Below are 16,723 nucleotides of genomic sequence, written 5' to 3'. Positions count from 1 at the left end.
ACTGGATCAAAACATGTTTTATTTATATTTTTTTTTCTAAATTTTGATACAGAATTTTTTACTTTTTAATTTTTTTTTTCATTTTGATATAAACTCTTTTCCTAAAGAGTTTTTCCCCTACTAGTTTTATACCACTGCTGGCCTATATGCATGTGCCAGTTTTTCCATTCACTATTCAGTATTCCTTAAAAGCTTCAATAATTTAGGGATTGAAAACATACATCAATATTGCCTTAATTTTCTTGTCTTATAATAATAAAAAGGATATTTTCTACTCATATATTGATTTTCATTTTTATTTTTTTGCTTTTCTAAGTTTGTGTTGGAGCCTTTAGCTTTCTTACCAATGATTTTGTTTTATGTCAGGGAAAAAAACACTTTTGTTTTCCATTATTAAAACTGAAAAAAAACTCATCATTCTATAAAGACTTCTATGTATTAAGCTTGCATATTGTCATTAGCTATGGATATTTTTTTTAGTCTCTTTTAAGTTTAATAGAAGGACAAACATCTAGAGCTAATAGGGAACCTTAAAATTTGTCTATTATTCTTTATAGAAAGGAGGAAACTGAAATCCAGAGAAGTCAGCTGACTTTTTGTCAGCTGCTTTATCAGTGGACTGGCTTGATTATCATTCTGAATATCAGGAATTTGCTGAGATAGGAGGTTTTGAGTATTTTTGAGGAAATAATATAGAACATATGTGAAATGTTGATTTTAGATATATTACTGACAGCAGTGTATAGGATGGATAGACAATAAAAAAGACTTGAACCAGAAAGATCAATAAGAAAAACATTTTAAAAGAGACCTGGTTATTAAAAAAAAAAAAAAAAAAAAAAAAAAAAGATGGAAAGCTGGGTGCAGTAATCCTAGCTACTTAGGAGACTGACACAGGAGGATCTCAAGTTTGAGGCAAACCTGGGTAAATTAGCTAGACCTGTTCTCAAAATAAAATTAAAGGAAAAGGAAAAAAGACTAGGGATGTGATAGAGTACTTCCCCAGCGTGTACAAGACTCTGTACCAACAAAGAACAAAAAGAAAGAAAAATGGTGGGAATCTGTTCATAGCATATATGAATCATTGGACACCAGAGAGTTGGGAAAGGTCAGGAGAAGGTAGAACCCAACATGAATTGTTAATTGATTCATTTTTAGGTATATCTACGCAAATCATGAAGATGGTGATAATTTGGGCATAAAATATAACTATGGGTGAATCTTAAGCTATTAACAAGCTTAGTTTTCCTCTATCTATAAAATTCATTGCCAGTTAATAAAAGAAGTTATTTTATTCATATTGTATATATAAAACTACATCCTTTTTCTGTTGCTGAGATGAATTTCTTTAAAGATAATTCTCAATTGTGCCTTTCAATTTTAGGAATTCCATCCTCAGATTCTAGGAATGCAAATCTCTATTTTTTGGATGTTGTGCAACAGGCCAATACAATTTTTCATCTTTTTGACAAACAGTTTAATGATCACCTTATGCCACTAATAAGGTTAGTTACATTGTCATATTTTTATTGGTATTTGAAATAATATTTATATTTTTATTATAATATTTAAAAACAGGTTCATGAAAGTATCAAATAGGATGGAATCTTTTCCTTCTTCCTTGCATTCCTGTTTTCTTTCTATTGTGCTGTTAAATTTGTTGCATTTGAAAAGACTTAATCTGTCCTAAACCTAAAACTGAAATCTGGTATGAAAGAGGCCCTACAGCTTAGTGCAACTCAGCAAATTTACTGCTTCCAAGGGTCTTGGAAGTATATTATAACTACTTATTATAATATAAAGACATACAAAATATTTATGAGGTTAATAGGGCAAATTTTGATGAGGCATTAATATTTAGTTTATAGTTTATATCTTTATATCAATTTTATGAACTTTTAAAGTATATGAGAAGTAAGAAATATGTATATGTGAATGTTTTACCAACTTTTATGTGGTAACGTTGTTAACAAGAGAAACCATTCTTATAAAAGAAAACATTGTAGGTATGTTATTATAAACATTGGATTTGCCAAGATTACCTCTGAAACAGTCTCAAAAAGTGAAGTTCACTTGTGATCCCTGAATCACACTTTGGAGGGAATTTATTTTTTAAAGAGCTGTTACCACATATCAAAAAATTCACATGGTGTTTTGAGTTGCTTATTTTTTAATATTTCAGGTGTTTTTAATATTTTGGCAGCATTCAGAAGGCAAATATAATTATCAGGAGTTTTTGGTGGTGGTTGCTTTTTTTTAGTTTAGGGAAGCTAAATACAACTGGTTTGGTTATTACCCTCCAAATTTTTGCTTATATGATTTTACTATATTCTTAAGAGTCCAGTGATACCTTATGAATTTTCCTAGTGTTTTACCAATTATTTACTTATTAAGGAAACTGTATAGTTCCAAAATTAAATCATATGTTTGTATTCTTAAGGGCTGTCTCCTCAGAGATGAGAATAACAAATTTAACTCTTCTTCCTTTCCTTTTAATGGATATTTGTTTCTAGTCACACTGTAATAAACACACACACACTGTAATAAACTGGGCATATGAATGTATATAATTCTTTTGTACTTCTTGGATTTATGATCAAATTAAAATAATGTCTGTTGGTATAATGTACATATGCATGTGAAAAACTTAGAAATTAAGCTATTAATGTCATTTTTCCCCTTTTAAATATACAATAGCTCTTCTCCTAAGTTATCTGAATGCCTTCAGAAGAAAAAAGAAATAATTGAGCAAATGGAGATGAAATTGGATACTGGCATCGATAGGCAAGTTTTTGTTTTTCTCTGGTAATTTTCAGATTGTAGAAACACTGTCATAGCAGCACAAAAATACTTTTTAGAGAAGAAAGTTTATTTTAATTCTACCATCTTGCTGTAACATTTGATCTTATTTTTACATATTACTTTCAACCTTATTAGAATGTTATTTATTGAACCTCCAAGTTGTTTTATTTCTGAAAGTAAGTATAGTTAGATATACTTTTAAACTAGATTCAGTAAAAAACCATTTTGTATAAGTATCCCTTCTCTACTCTACACGCTCACAAACTAGAAACTGCTTTAAAAATGGTGTATAACATATAGTACTATATTTTATTTAGAACTTCCAGGCTTATGTACAAAACATTTTAAATAAATATAGTAATTTTCTAAAAGTACTTCTAATGTTTACCGAAGATAATTACCTGTTCATAATACAGAGCCCCAGGGGTCTGAGTTTTTTTTTTTTTTTCTTTTTTTTTTTTTTTTCTTTTTCTTTTCCTTTTTTGCGGTGCTGGGGATTGAACCCAGGACCTTGTGCTTGCAAGGCAAGCACTCTACCAACTGAACTATATTCCCAGCCCTCTTTTCCCTATATTTTTTATTGGTATATCAGTCTGTCTGTTATTTGGGATTGTGGTGTTCATGTATTTATTGATGATGATATTAGCTACTGATTATCAAGCATTTGCTATATACCAAGCACAATACAAGGACCTTTACCTGTATTATTTCATGTATTGGGTAGGAACTACTATTTCCATTTTACAGATGAGGAAATGGAGACTTAAATAATTTGCTCAAGACCACAGAGATAATGATGGTAGAGCTGGAACTCTAACTCTAAAACCCATGGTACTAAGGTTTGGGTATATATTTTTATTTTCTGTAATTCTTTCTTTTCTGTTCAAGAAACCATATTTGAATATAGGTTTTTAGAAAATAACCAAGAATCTAACTTACACAAGTATAAATAATTTTTACTTTATTAGTAATAAAAAAATCACCTTCGGGTTAACCTTTACACTAAGATTGAGAACTACTATATTGTATGTGATAATAAAGGGGAAGAAAAAGTTAGAAGAAAACTGGAAAGAGAAAAGGATATTATAAAATTATTCAGACTAGTTTACTGAAGAATAGATTTAAAAGAATCCTAAAGACTTGTCTTACCCTTTGTTTTTCCCAGCTTTACTAAAGTTTAATTGACAGATAAAATTTGTTTATATTTAAGGTGTATAATATGTTGTGACATCTTTGCACTTTATTAAATGATTATCACAATAAAGCTAATTAAACATTTCCATCGGTAAATAGTTACCATTTTTATCTTGTGAAAAGGCCTATGATCTATTCTTTCAGCAAATTTAAAATTTAAAGTACAAATATAGTATTATTAGTTATAGTCACCATACTGGACTTTAGATCTCCAGAACTTATTTATTCTGCCTAACTGTAAGTTTGTACCCTGACTTCTTATTTTCTCTACCACTCCCTCCCTCTAGTTCTTGACAACCACCATTCTACTCTGTACTTCTACGGGTTTGATTTTTTTTTTTTTTTTTTTATTTCCACATATAAGATCATGTAGTATTTGTCATTCTGAATTTTATCTATTTCATTTAGTTTAATGGCTTCCAGGTTCATCCATGTTTTCACAAATGGCAGGATTTCTTTCTTCTTTAAGGTTCATTAATGCTCCATGTTTAAGTATACCGTATTTTCTTTATTGATTCATCTTTCACTGGACATTTAGGTTGTTTTCATATTGTAGCTATTGGGAATAATGCTACAGTTGTCCTGGGAGAGCACATATCTCTTCAAGATACTGATTTCATTTCTATTGAATATAAACCCAGTAGTGAGTTTGCTGGGTAATATTGAGTTCTCTTTTTAATTTTTTTAGGAATTGCCATACTGTTTTCCATGATGGCTATATCAATTTACATTTCCACTTTAGCATACAGAAGTTTCCTTTACTCCACATCCTAGCCAACACTTATCATCCCTTGTCCAAGCTATCCTGACAGGTATAAAGTGATATCTCATTGTGTTTTTAATTTTCATTTTTCTGATGACTAGTGATGTTGAGCACATTTCATTTATCTATTGGTCATTTGCATGTCTTCTTTTGGGAAATATTTGTTCAGGTCCTTTGCCTTTTTTAAAATTTGTGTTATTTGATTTTTTTTTTTTTTTTTTTTTTTTTTTTTTTTTTTTTTTTTTTTTTTGCTGTTGAGTTGTTTGAATTCTTTATATACTCTGAATACCCTTATAAGACATATGCCTTTGAATTTATTTGCCCCGTCTGTAGGTTGTCTCTTTACTATGTTAGTTATTTTCTTTGCCGAACAGAAGTTCTTTAGTTTTATATACTTTTACTTGTATATTTTTGCTTTATTTTTTGTGCTTCTAGGGACATATCAAAAAACCATTGCTAGAACCTATGTCAAGAACTTTTTATGTTTTCTTCTTAAGTTTTACATCTTAAGGTCTCATGTTAAAGTCTCCATTTCGAACTGATTTTGTATATGTGATGGAGGTAAAGGTACAATTTTATTCTTCTGTATGTGGACAACCAGTTTTTATAGCACCATAAAACTGAGGCTATTCATTCTCTATTGTGTATCCTTGGCAGCCTTGTCAAAGATGAGTTGAATTTAGGAAGTATGATTCCTCTAGTTTTGTTCTTCTTGCTCAAGATTGTTTTGGCTATTCAGGATTTTTGTGAATCCATATGAATTTTTTAATTGCTTTTTTCTATCTCTGAAAAATGTGATTGGAATTTTGATAGGGAATATATTGAATCTGTATTATCACTTTGGACAGTATGGACGTTTTAACAGTGTTAATTTTTACAATCCATGAACATGGGATGTATTTTCATTTATATATCTCTCTTTTTTTTTTTTTTTTTTTCCAGAAAAGTTTTATAGTTTTCAGTGTTCAGGCCTTCTACTTATGTAGTTAACTGAATTCCTAAGTATTTTATTCTTTTTAATGCTACTGTAAATGGGATTTTTTCCCCCTTAATTTCCTTTTTTCCTAAGTATTTTATTCTTTTTAATGCTACTGTAAATGGGATTTTTTCCCCTTAATTTCCTTTTTGGATAAATCACTGTTAATGTATAGAAACATAATTGATTTTTTATATATTGATTTTGCATCTTGTAACCTTACCAAATTCATTCTTTAGTTCTAGCAGTTTTTTGATGGACTTTTTAGGGTTTTCTATATATAGTAACATGTCACTGAAAAGGCAATTTCACTTCTCTCATTCCTGTTTGGATATCTTTATTTCTTTTTATAGCTTAAATTGTTCAGGTTAGTATTTCTACTACTACAGTGAATACAAATGATGAGAGTGAACATCCTTGTCTCTTTTCTGCTCTTCAAGGAAAAGCTTTCAGCTTTTCACTGTTAACAGTAATGTTGTTTATAGGCTTGTCATATATGTCTTATATTATGTTGAGGTATATTCCTTCTGTACCTAAAATTTGTTGAGAATTTTTATTTTAAAGAATTTTAAATTTTGCCAAATGCTCTTTTTGTATCTCTTCAAGTTATCATGTCTACCCTTCATTCTGTTAATTTGGTATATCATATTTATTGATTTGCTTATGTTGACTCATTCTTGTATCCCAGGAATAAATCCTGCTTGATCATGGCGTATGATCCTTTCAGTGTGCTTTTGAATTTAGTTTTTTTTTTTTTTTTTTTTTTTAACAGCTAAGTTCATCTGGGATATTGACCTATACGTTTCCTATAGTGTCTTTGTCTAGCTTCAGTATCACAGTTTGCTGGCCTTGTAAAATGAACTTGGAAGTGTTTCCCTCTCCCATTTTTTTGGAAGAGTTTGAGAAGGATTGGTGTTAATTCTTTAAACGGTTGGTAACATTAACCAGTGAAGCCATCTGGTCATGGGCTTATCTTTGTTGAGAGGTCTTTGCCAGTTTAATCTCCTTTCTCATTACTGTCTGTTCATATGTTCTAATTTCTTCATCATTTGTTTTTAGTTGGTTACATGTTTCTAGGAATTTACCCATTTCTTCTCTTTACCTAATTTGTTGATATATAATAATCCTTTGTTTTTAGTCAGGATCATATCATATTATACATAGATAGAACTTCATTTACTCTTATTATAATATGTATACATATGTATTATAGATGTTATAACATTATTTCTAACAAGTATGTATTTTCCTAACCTAAATCCTTTACATTAATTTTTTTCTCCTTACTTTGTCTCAGAATACCTTTAAAAAAAAAACACATTTGGGAAGTGGGAGGTTAGATATATGTCAAATTTTCAAAAGTATATGAAATATTTATTACCTAGCTGTCTTATCAATACATTGAATGATCTCTTTTTGTCTTTCCATGTAAGTCTTATTCTCAGTGTTTTTATTATTTACTACATTAAAGGCACAGTGGTCTATGAGGGTCTCTCAAGTGTGACCCTACATGCAGGCTGAGTGTTCCCTTGCATTCCTAATGATATTTTCAGAGCAGGATCCATCATTAGGCCCAAATGAATGTCTTTTGCCTTTGAAGTTCACATCTTTCCTTTCTTGTTCCTATCATTTTTCAGTCTTTTATTTCATGCTGTGTATTTATTGAGAATTTTGGGCATCTGTCTTATAATTTTTCTTTTTACCTTAAGTGAGATTCTTTCTACATCTGTGTGTGTGAACCATTCATCTTATCAATCATCTCCCCTTAAATATCTATTCTATACCTCACTGGGCCTTGTTATCATTAGTAACAAAAACCTTAAACCAGAATGTCCTATTCCACACCTACTTTTTTTTTAAACTAACTCCAAACCTCCTATTTTACCAACATCTTAATTCTCCGCATGCCTGTTTTCTGATCTCAGCAGGACCTCTGTCCTTTACTCTTTTCTTCTTGGGTCAGTCTGTTATTTTTTTCCTAACTTTACTTCATTTGTTATTGTGCCCAAATCACATAGTCCATCTCTTAAATTACTGCCCCATATTTACTCTAAAATCTACTTCCTTCAACTACAACTGTCTTACAGATCCTAAATTCTGGGCCATTGTGATCTCTTTTATTCCTATAATTGAATGACTGCTTGCAGTTGGAGAATATCACGTAACTAATATATAATTGGCACTGTTAGAAATCCATGCACTCATTTCTCAGTTGGACCTTTAGTAGCACTTCTCCATTTTCCTGATTATCCCTAGACAATGAGACTCATGTTCCCACCTGCTGTCCCAAACCTTGGCCATTCTTTTTTTTTTTTTTTTTTTAATTGTAAACAAATGGGATACATCTTGTTACCTTAGCCATTCTTAAACTGGTCATCCCACCTTCTTAAATACTCTCTCTGCCTCATTTTGCCTTTGAAGATCCCATGTGAGAAAATAAGTTTAGGGACAGGCTTGTAAGGTCTTAAAGATTTCCTTAAATAAAGCATTGTGGAAAGAATCTTTGCCTGTTTTGAGCCAGAAGTCAGTAAAATTATGAACTTTTTGGTATCAAGACTTTTTCTAAAATCTAAAGTTTATCAATTACAAAATAGTTTTATGTTGATTTGAAATAATTTTAAGTTAGCACAGATAACAAATAAAAGTCAATATTAAATAAATTAATTAGATCAAATATATTGTATTCTTAATTCTCTAGGACATTAAATTGTATGATTGGACAAATGAAGCATATCTTGGCTGCAGAACAAAAGAAAACAGATTTTAAACCAGAAGATGAAAACAATGTTTTGATACAATATACTAATGTGAGTAGAACTGTTTGATTTGTTAATAAAAAGTATCTGCTTTGGTAATTATTTAATATTTTTATCAGTGTATCTTACTACACCTTAAGTTTTCTTCTTTTATACTTAGGATTTAAGGAAAAATAATGTACATTTTCTCCTTAACTAAACTGATGCACATAAACTATATAATAAGTGTAGAAAAACTTTTACAGGCCTGTGTAAAAGTCTGTGTATATGTAAGAAAACAAGTGGAGAAGATTAAAAATTCCATGGATGGGAAGAATGTGGATACAGTTTTAATGGAACTCGGCGTACGTTTTCATCGACTTATTTATGAGCATCTTCAACAATATTCCTACAGTTGTATGGGTGGCATGTTAGCAATTTGTGATGTAGCTGAATATAGAAAGTGTGCCAAAGACTTCAAGGTACGTATACACAAATATCAAACTTGTAAATAAGGTTAGGAACATAAGTCAGGTCATTTAAATCTTATTATAATGATTATTTAAAAAATTATAACTTTTGTTGATATTGTAATGAGATGGGATCCATCATATACCCTGAAAATGTGCTCCAATCATATGTGCAATATTAAAACATTTTTTCTTTGTGTTTTATTTCAGACAAGTTCATATTTCAGTTGCATAGTTCAAATGGCCTTATTGACAGTCACGGCTAATGCTGTGTATGTCACATATTAGAAAAATAATATTCTTTTTTTTAATGTATGTCTCAGATAATTTTTCCCCTAAATTTTTAAAATTTGAATTGTTTTTTAAAATGTGCTGTATTATTGATAACTACTTGTAGTCTATCAAATTACATAGTATTGAGAAACTTGGCATAATATAAATCTTTCCATAAGTTTGTAGTGCTTTGGTAACTGGAAATCTTTGAGTTTTAATGCTTTAGGAGGCTTAAAAATTCTAATGTTTTCAATTTCCATAGTAGTAAGTCCTGACTGACAGTATATGAGAAAAAATTGCAAAACTGATTATGAAGTGGGAAATTATTTTGTTACTGTTATTTTTTTTCCTTCTCTCAATTCAGATTCCAATGGTATTACATCTTTTTGATACTCTGCATGCACTTTGCAATCTTCTGGTAGTTGCCCCAGATAATTTAAAGCAAGTCTGCTCAGGAGAACAACTCGCTAATCTGGATAAGAACATACTTCACTCCTTCGTACAACTTCGTGCTGACTATAGATCTGCTCGCCTTGCTCGACACTTCAGCTGAGGTTGAATTTACAAAGAAAGTGTGTTGTACTTCAGCAGGCCTCAGATGATAGAAAGCACAGGAGATTCCTTATGACACAGCCAACATTTTATGGAAAAATGACTGTTTGGAAGAAAACAGCAGCCATACTTACGTTTGAAGTTTCATTTGAAATTTGGACCCCCTAGCTGTATTTTACTTTTTATCTTCTTAAGTTGAATTTTAATTCCATTCTTATTTTATAATTTTCAGATTCTGTAAAACTACATGTCACTGTTTTCATCCTAGAAAACGTTGGTGTCAGAAAGCAAACAAAATTTTACCAGTGTTCTGGTTCTGGTTCTTTAACATATTCCATCTTGAAAATTTACCATCCCATTTTTCATCAGTAATAGGTGAAATATAACAAAACCACATTTATTATTCACCAAATTTTAATGATCTTTTCAGCACTGGCAATTGTTAATCAAATTATTTTAAGTTTTCCTACATAATTTTTTGCCTCTTTCCAAAGATAAACAATAAGCATAATTTCTGTAATTGGTTGATTGGAGTTTTTTCTGACATACAACAACAGTACTATTCCAAGAAAAATGTTATAAACTAAACTAAAATGATGAAATGTTTTATGTAGACCAAGTGGATCAGAATATATTTGATTTCTGGATAAAAGTAAAGTTTACTGTTTTTCTTATTTGGTAAATCTTAAACCAATTCTAGCAAGAAATTATTAAAACTACTTTATTTTATATTTCACTTACGATAAGGTTGTAGACCTTCCTTAACTAAAGGACCATATTTATTCATTATTTTAATATTATAATGAAAGTAAAAAAGTGAGGTATAGTTGAAATGGTGCATATGAGAAATATTGACAATTTAGCAACAATGCAATCCTTTAAGATTTCTGTCATAATGCTAAACTTGAATAAGATGGGATAGTTAAACCTGTAGGTAGTCTATTTTAAGAGGAATTGGGAATTGATAGATAACATATATTCTAAGTCTGGAGACAAGCTTTGCAAATACTGTTTACTTTTTAGGTCTCTAGGTTTTTTCATTGTCCTTTTTCAAGGCATTTCTAAAGTTATTCCTACTTAATCAAATTGGCTTAATATGATGACATGATAGATCACTTACAAAAATTTAAAGATCAAAAATTTAGACCATTACTTTATAAATCTTATAAACTTGCCCTGTGAGAATGCATTCTAATTATATGTAGTGTTTCATCTTCCATTCTGTTGTTTATAGTCTTCTAGGAACCATATAAACTTCAGTGTTCAATTCATTCTTGACATTTTTTTCTTTAATATAGGCTTTTTGGCCTAATTTTGGAAAACTGCTTTTCTTCTAAGAACCTGATTCTGAATGGTCAACTTTACCAAACTTTCCTCCCAGGTCCAGAGCTAACTACTATTTAAGTTACTGTTGACTGAATTTTCTTCATTTTCTGTTTAGCCCAGTGTTATCAAGGTAAGCAAGGGAAATGCAGTATGCCAACTTTCATCAAAGCATTTTAGGACATTGTGGCAACTTTAGAAGGCTTTCCAGATTTCTGTTCCTTAGCCAAGGGAGAGCCAGAAGAGGTTTTGGATACCAGAAAAAGTCATATGCTTGTACTATTGCCATTTTAGAAAGCTCTGATGTGAATTCCAATTATACCTCTGTTACTTAAAGCCAACTTTTAAGGCAGTAGTTTTACTGGCCATTTGAACTCTTTGTACAGTGTCAATTTGTAAAAAAAAAAAAAAAAAGAAAAAGAAAAAAAAAGAAAAAATCTCAAATACAACATGAGATAACACTTTAAGACTTCCGAATCAGAAGCACTTCAGATTATTTTGTTTGGATTAATTTTCAAAATGTAAAGCATATACTTGTTGCTTAGATATTTTGTTAATTATCATTTCCTTGCTTGAGTTCTGTGCAATATTTTCCATTATGTCCATTGACAGGACAATGACAAAGAAAACTTATGAGTGAATACTTAATTTAGAAGTGTTAACATTAATCCTCAATAAACAAATTCCCTGTGATTGTTTATTTCATTTCACTCTATATTTTAAGGACATCCATACTGATAACTGATTTTTTAATTTAAAATGTTAAGATATTCCTTATTTTTCATAGCATAGATCTTCTCACTTCCTTTTTTTTTTTAAGCAGAGAAGTACTTAACTGTATAACCAAGATTAGAAATTTAGACTAAACATAGGTCTTTCTCTAAGAAGAAAAAAAAAAACATTGTGTGAAGCAATATGCATTCTTTGTATTCTAATCTTATTTTCATGTATGATGATCAACAAAATAATCATAATCCAAAATTTATGACTCAAGAAAAATGATCAATAAATGAAATGTTTTTATATACACACAGTAAAGTTTTAGGTAGAGATAATAAAACTTAATAACTTTTACCAACATTTAAGGGCAACTCTTGAGTATTCCAGTTTCACATGAGCTGTATGTATTATCTAGGTAACGTATCAAAGTTGAAAATATATTTTAAAACAGCAAATTGTTTTTTCAAAACTTAAATATAGTTTGTGAAGTACAGAACACTGGTTTAAGAAGGAAGTTTAGCCTCTGTAAAATTATAATATTGAAAATGACAGTCAACCAGAGTAGACGAACAGTCCTTATGAAGAATTATAACAGCTAGATGGATCCTTTTTGGGGGTTGGGAGAGTACCAGGGATTGAACTCAGGGGCACTCAACCACTGAGCTATATGCCCAGCCCTTTTTTGTATTTTATTTAGATACAGGGTCTCACTGAGTTTTGCTGAGGCTGGCTTTGAACTCTAGAGCCTTCTGCTTCAGCCTCCCATGCAGCTGGGTTACAGGCATGCACCACCGCACCTGCAGCTAGGTGGATCTTTAGACAGGTGACCATTTGACCATTTCAAGACATTTATTGGCCTCATTTTGAGAATCATGACTACAAGTCCTTATGATCATCTTTGTTGTAAAAAGAGCTGCTAAAGTAGGTTAATTTAAAGAGTAAATAAAATTTTAATTTAAAGCAGAATTAATGTTATATTTTAAATCACTTTTTTCCTCTTTCACTTCTAAATATTTTACTTTTTAAATACTAGCCTTCTCACTCATAGTGGAACAATTTAATTATCAAACAGTAGATTCCAATTGGATAATTTACTGATTCCTTATGATGCCTTCCTCTCACCTATGATAGTGAATATTTTTATCCAGATAAAGTAATATTGCTTCCTGAAATGTCACAAAATCCTTGAAATGAATAATGCATATCTGCTGCAACTGTATGTGGGAGATAGCAAAGTTCACTCAGTGCATACTCACATCTGGAGATTAGAAGCTCACATCTGGAGATTAACATGGTTTTAAGACAAAAATATTGTCATTACCCACAATATCTTTCCCACTGATATCTGAGAAGTGTGAAATATTTTCCAGAATCATACTGAATTCTGATTTCTAGTGGAGAATTTGACATACAAAGAAAGCAGTTGATGCTTTCATCCAATTAGATTAACTATATTCAGTTCCTGTACTCTTTCTTTCTGCTTGAGAAGACTTATCTGTAATACATTGTTTACTTTGGAAGAAAAGACAGTCCATATTGTCAGACTAAATAATTCTACATGAAGTGAACATAACAATTTTAAAAATTAATGCATTATCTTTGTAGATAATTATTGCTACATTTATTGAACTTAAATCCCATGCACAATGCTATGTCTTTTGTATATATTATCATATTTGAATCCAAACCAACCCTAGGATTTGGGTACTGTTTCCACTTGGTAGGTGAAAAACTTAAGGCATAAAATACTGTCAAGGTCTGTCATATTTAAATCTTAAGTCTTTCTCAATGTTAGATCTGTATATTATTTTCCTTATGTAACATTAAATAGGTTCTTTAATATGGTGATTGATTAGTTTTGCTTAATTTAGTTTTCTCTTCATCTAGTATTTAATTCTCACTATGAAGTAATAGATTATGAAATTGAATCCAAGATCAGTATCAAAATTACTACTGGTTTTTTTTTTTAATGTGTTCAACATGTGGTCATACTTTTTCAATTTGCTTTTTAAAATTAAGTAGTCATGAAATTTTAATGTAATCTTAAGTTTTCACCTAATAGAAATCTGTCCATTCCCAAGTTTTCCTTAGTGTTATTTTATATAACCATGACACTGTTTCTACTTAGTAATATCTGCAATATAAAGAGTTCAGGTATTTTTATATCACATTTTGGAACACAAGAAAAAATATCAGCTCTTCTTGAAAAATAAGAGGAAATCAGTATTTCTGTTTTAAAACAGACTACTTTGAATGTCATAAACTTGCTAATTCTGTTAGCTGTTTAGTGCACTGGTAGTTTTTAAATGGTTAATGTAGGGCAAAAAGTATTTAGTATATTAGCAATCAGAAGTCATTTTTATATAATCAAAATTATATGTTAAGTCTTTTAAAAATTGCTTTAAATCTACCTTTTGTTGCTACTACCATTTCTTTTTCTAAATTCAGGGAGAAGAGAAAATCGACACGTTAGAGATCAAGAATTTTAATTGGTGAATTGGAGTAGTTAGGCTGATAACCCTCAGCTTAACAAAATTCATATTTTTAAATTAGGCCCTGTATATTTTTTCACTATTATTTGGTGGGTATCAGGAAACTTAAGTTCATATGATTAGATATCTGTTGGGAGGGAGACAAGTAATTAAATACCACCTTATTTGTTTTCTAAGTGGTTTAGAAGGTTGCTGTCTGCCTCACCATACAAAACCAATTTAAATAGGAATATATCACATCATACTCCAAACAGCAAACAACCTTAGGAAAGTCATTTATTCAGAAGGCATAGATTTGCGCTAGACAGCAGTGATGCATTACAAATATATAATTATTTGCACTAATATTTGAGCAGGTGGAATGGATTAGAACATGGTCAACATTATGCTGCTGATAACATGTATTTTTCTATATTAATATGTACTGTGCAACATGTATTAAAATTGTCAATAATTCATTTTAGCCAAGATACTAATATTTATATTACTGTGTTTAAGAGACAGTATCCAACTGAGCCACTTTTAATTTAAAAGTCTGAAAATGGAATTAAGTTTACTTTCAAAAACCACTTACATTATTTTATAATCAGTGAAAGGTCAGTGAAACATGGAATTATCATTGCCTGGTGACTTAATAGGAAGAAATACGGAAGGTTAAGGATGGGAATAGGAACCTGGAATAAGAAAGTTAGGTTGCATTTATAACTCAGATGAGTGACTTCATTTTCACCATTGGATATCTAAAATGAAGAAAATGTCCTTTCCAGCATATCTTTATATTAATAAATTAAAATTGAATAGAATCAATTCCAAGAAATTATTAATTTCCAAAGGTGGATTTTCAAATTTTTAAGATTGAACTTTGAGAGGTAGGAAACCTTCCTGATAATCCCTGTAATCTCATATAAGTAGATGCCTTTGAATAAGGCCATCCTTTTTTGTTGACCTATCATGTTATCTTTATGCTGTGGGTAACCTTGATTCCTTTGAACTCTGGTCTTTTGTTGTGACAGTTCTATCAAAGCTTTTTGCTATAAAGAATATTATCCAAATTGAATATGGACAATGCTGAATTAAAAAAAAAAAACTGGGAAACTACCTCTAAGCATATTGTTTGCAAATATTGTATATTATTTAAAGGATAACATGAGATTCACATGAAATACTATGAAAATAATTTTTAAGAAATAATACTAAGTGCCTTATTAGTGTTTTCCCATAGAATGTATTTTCAATTTTTACCACAAGGGGGAGACATTATTTTTATAGTAATATCTGTATTTTGTTTGATTTCAAAAATAGAATTCATATAACTTTTCTCCATTGAATGGCACCTATGAACATATGGCTCATAGTAGGGACATGTGTGTGTTTAAATAAGATTCTGAAAGTTGTACATGAGAATTCTGGGAGAATTAAGGACACAAAACTAAAACATTTGTGCACCATGGACACAGGAATCAAAGTTCATAATTAATATTGTGTTCTTATAGTTTCATTTCACATTGAATTCCTTTATCGACTCTAAGAATAAGAATATTGATTAGTTTTCTGCATTCTGTTTATTAAAAGAAAAGCTTTTGAAACAATCTCAAACTTACAGAAGGATTGTCAATACTATACATATTAAAAAATTTTCCCTTTGAAAATAAGTTGCTGCTTTGATGTGGCCTCACCCAGCAATACTTTTCTATTTACAAAAAGAAGTAGTTCTCCTGTGTAACCACAATACAACCATCTAATTAGGAAGTTAATGTTAACATATTACTACTATTTAATCCTTCCTCAAGTTTTACAAGTTGTTCCAATAATGTTTTATTAGAATCCAGCTGAGAAGTCATGTATTGCTTCAGGTTGTAGTATCTCTAGCCTCTTTCACTCCAGAATAGTTATTCTGTCTTTCCTAGACTTCCGTAAGCCTTGGCACTTTTGTAGATTTTAGGCAAGTAGTTTATTTGTCCCCACATTCGGTTTTATGTTTGCTCATGATTAGATTCCACTTGTGCTTTGGCAGAAGCATTGCAGGTGCCAGTAGTCTGTGTTCTCATTGCATCCTTTCAGGTAGTGCATGATTTTAATTTGCCCCATTTCTGATGTTATTCATTTTGATCGCTTGTTGAAGTGATCACTTGTTAAACAGCCTTCTCCACTATAAAACTACTTTTTTTCCCTTTGTAAATATTTTGTGGGGAGGAACTTTGAAGCTATGTATATATTCTTCTCCTATTTGAAATTTCAATGTATTGATACCAGTATGGATTCATGGTTTTCTATTCAGTGGTTTACAATTTGTTTTCCTGAATCTGTATTGTTCCAAATTTGGTCAGTGGAAGCCTCTTCAGGTCGCTGCAGTGTTCTTTTGACATGTTCCCATCATTTTTAAAGCACTTTCTTACCTTTTGCACAAGATTTTCCAAGTTTAT

At 30.5% G+C, this 16,723-nt stretch overlaps 1 protein-coding gene across 2 annotated transcripts in view; it reads left to right on the top strand.

The window, feature by feature from the left end:
• The window catches only part of Exoc5 (exocyst complex component 5), a 64,602-nt gene extending 49,189 nt beyond the window's left edge, over nucleotides 1-15,413 (top strand). For both annotated transcript variants that reach the window (XM_047536565.1, XM_047536557.1), the window contains 5 exons: nucleotides 1,385-1,505; nucleotides 2,698-2,784; nucleotides 8,434-8,542; nucleotides 8,737-8,952; nucleotides 9,578-15,413. In XM_047536565.1, the coding sequence (XP_047392521.1) occupies nucleotides 1,385-1,505; nucleotides 2,698-2,784; nucleotides 8,434-8,542; nucleotides 8,737-8,952; nucleotides 9,578-9,766 (722 nt within the window). In that variant the 3' untranslated portion in view covers nucleotides 9,767-15,413. The remainder of the gene's footprint in view (nucleotides 1-1,384; nucleotides 1,506-2,697; nucleotides 2,785-8,433; nucleotides 8,543-8,736; nucleotides 8,953-9,577) is intronic.
• The last annotated feature ends 1,310 nt before the right edge of the window (nucleotides 15,414-16,723 follow it).

Source organism: Sciurus carolinensis, chromosome 2, assembly GCF_902686445.1.
Source record: "Sciurus carolinensis chromosome 2, mSciCar1.2, whole genome shotgun sequence".
Classification (NCBI taxonomy): domain Eukaryota; kingdom Metazoa; phylum Chordata; class Mammalia; order Rodentia; family Sciuridae; genus Sciurus; species Sciurus carolinensis.
This window is presented reverse-complemented; position numbering and strand designations above follow the sequence as displayed.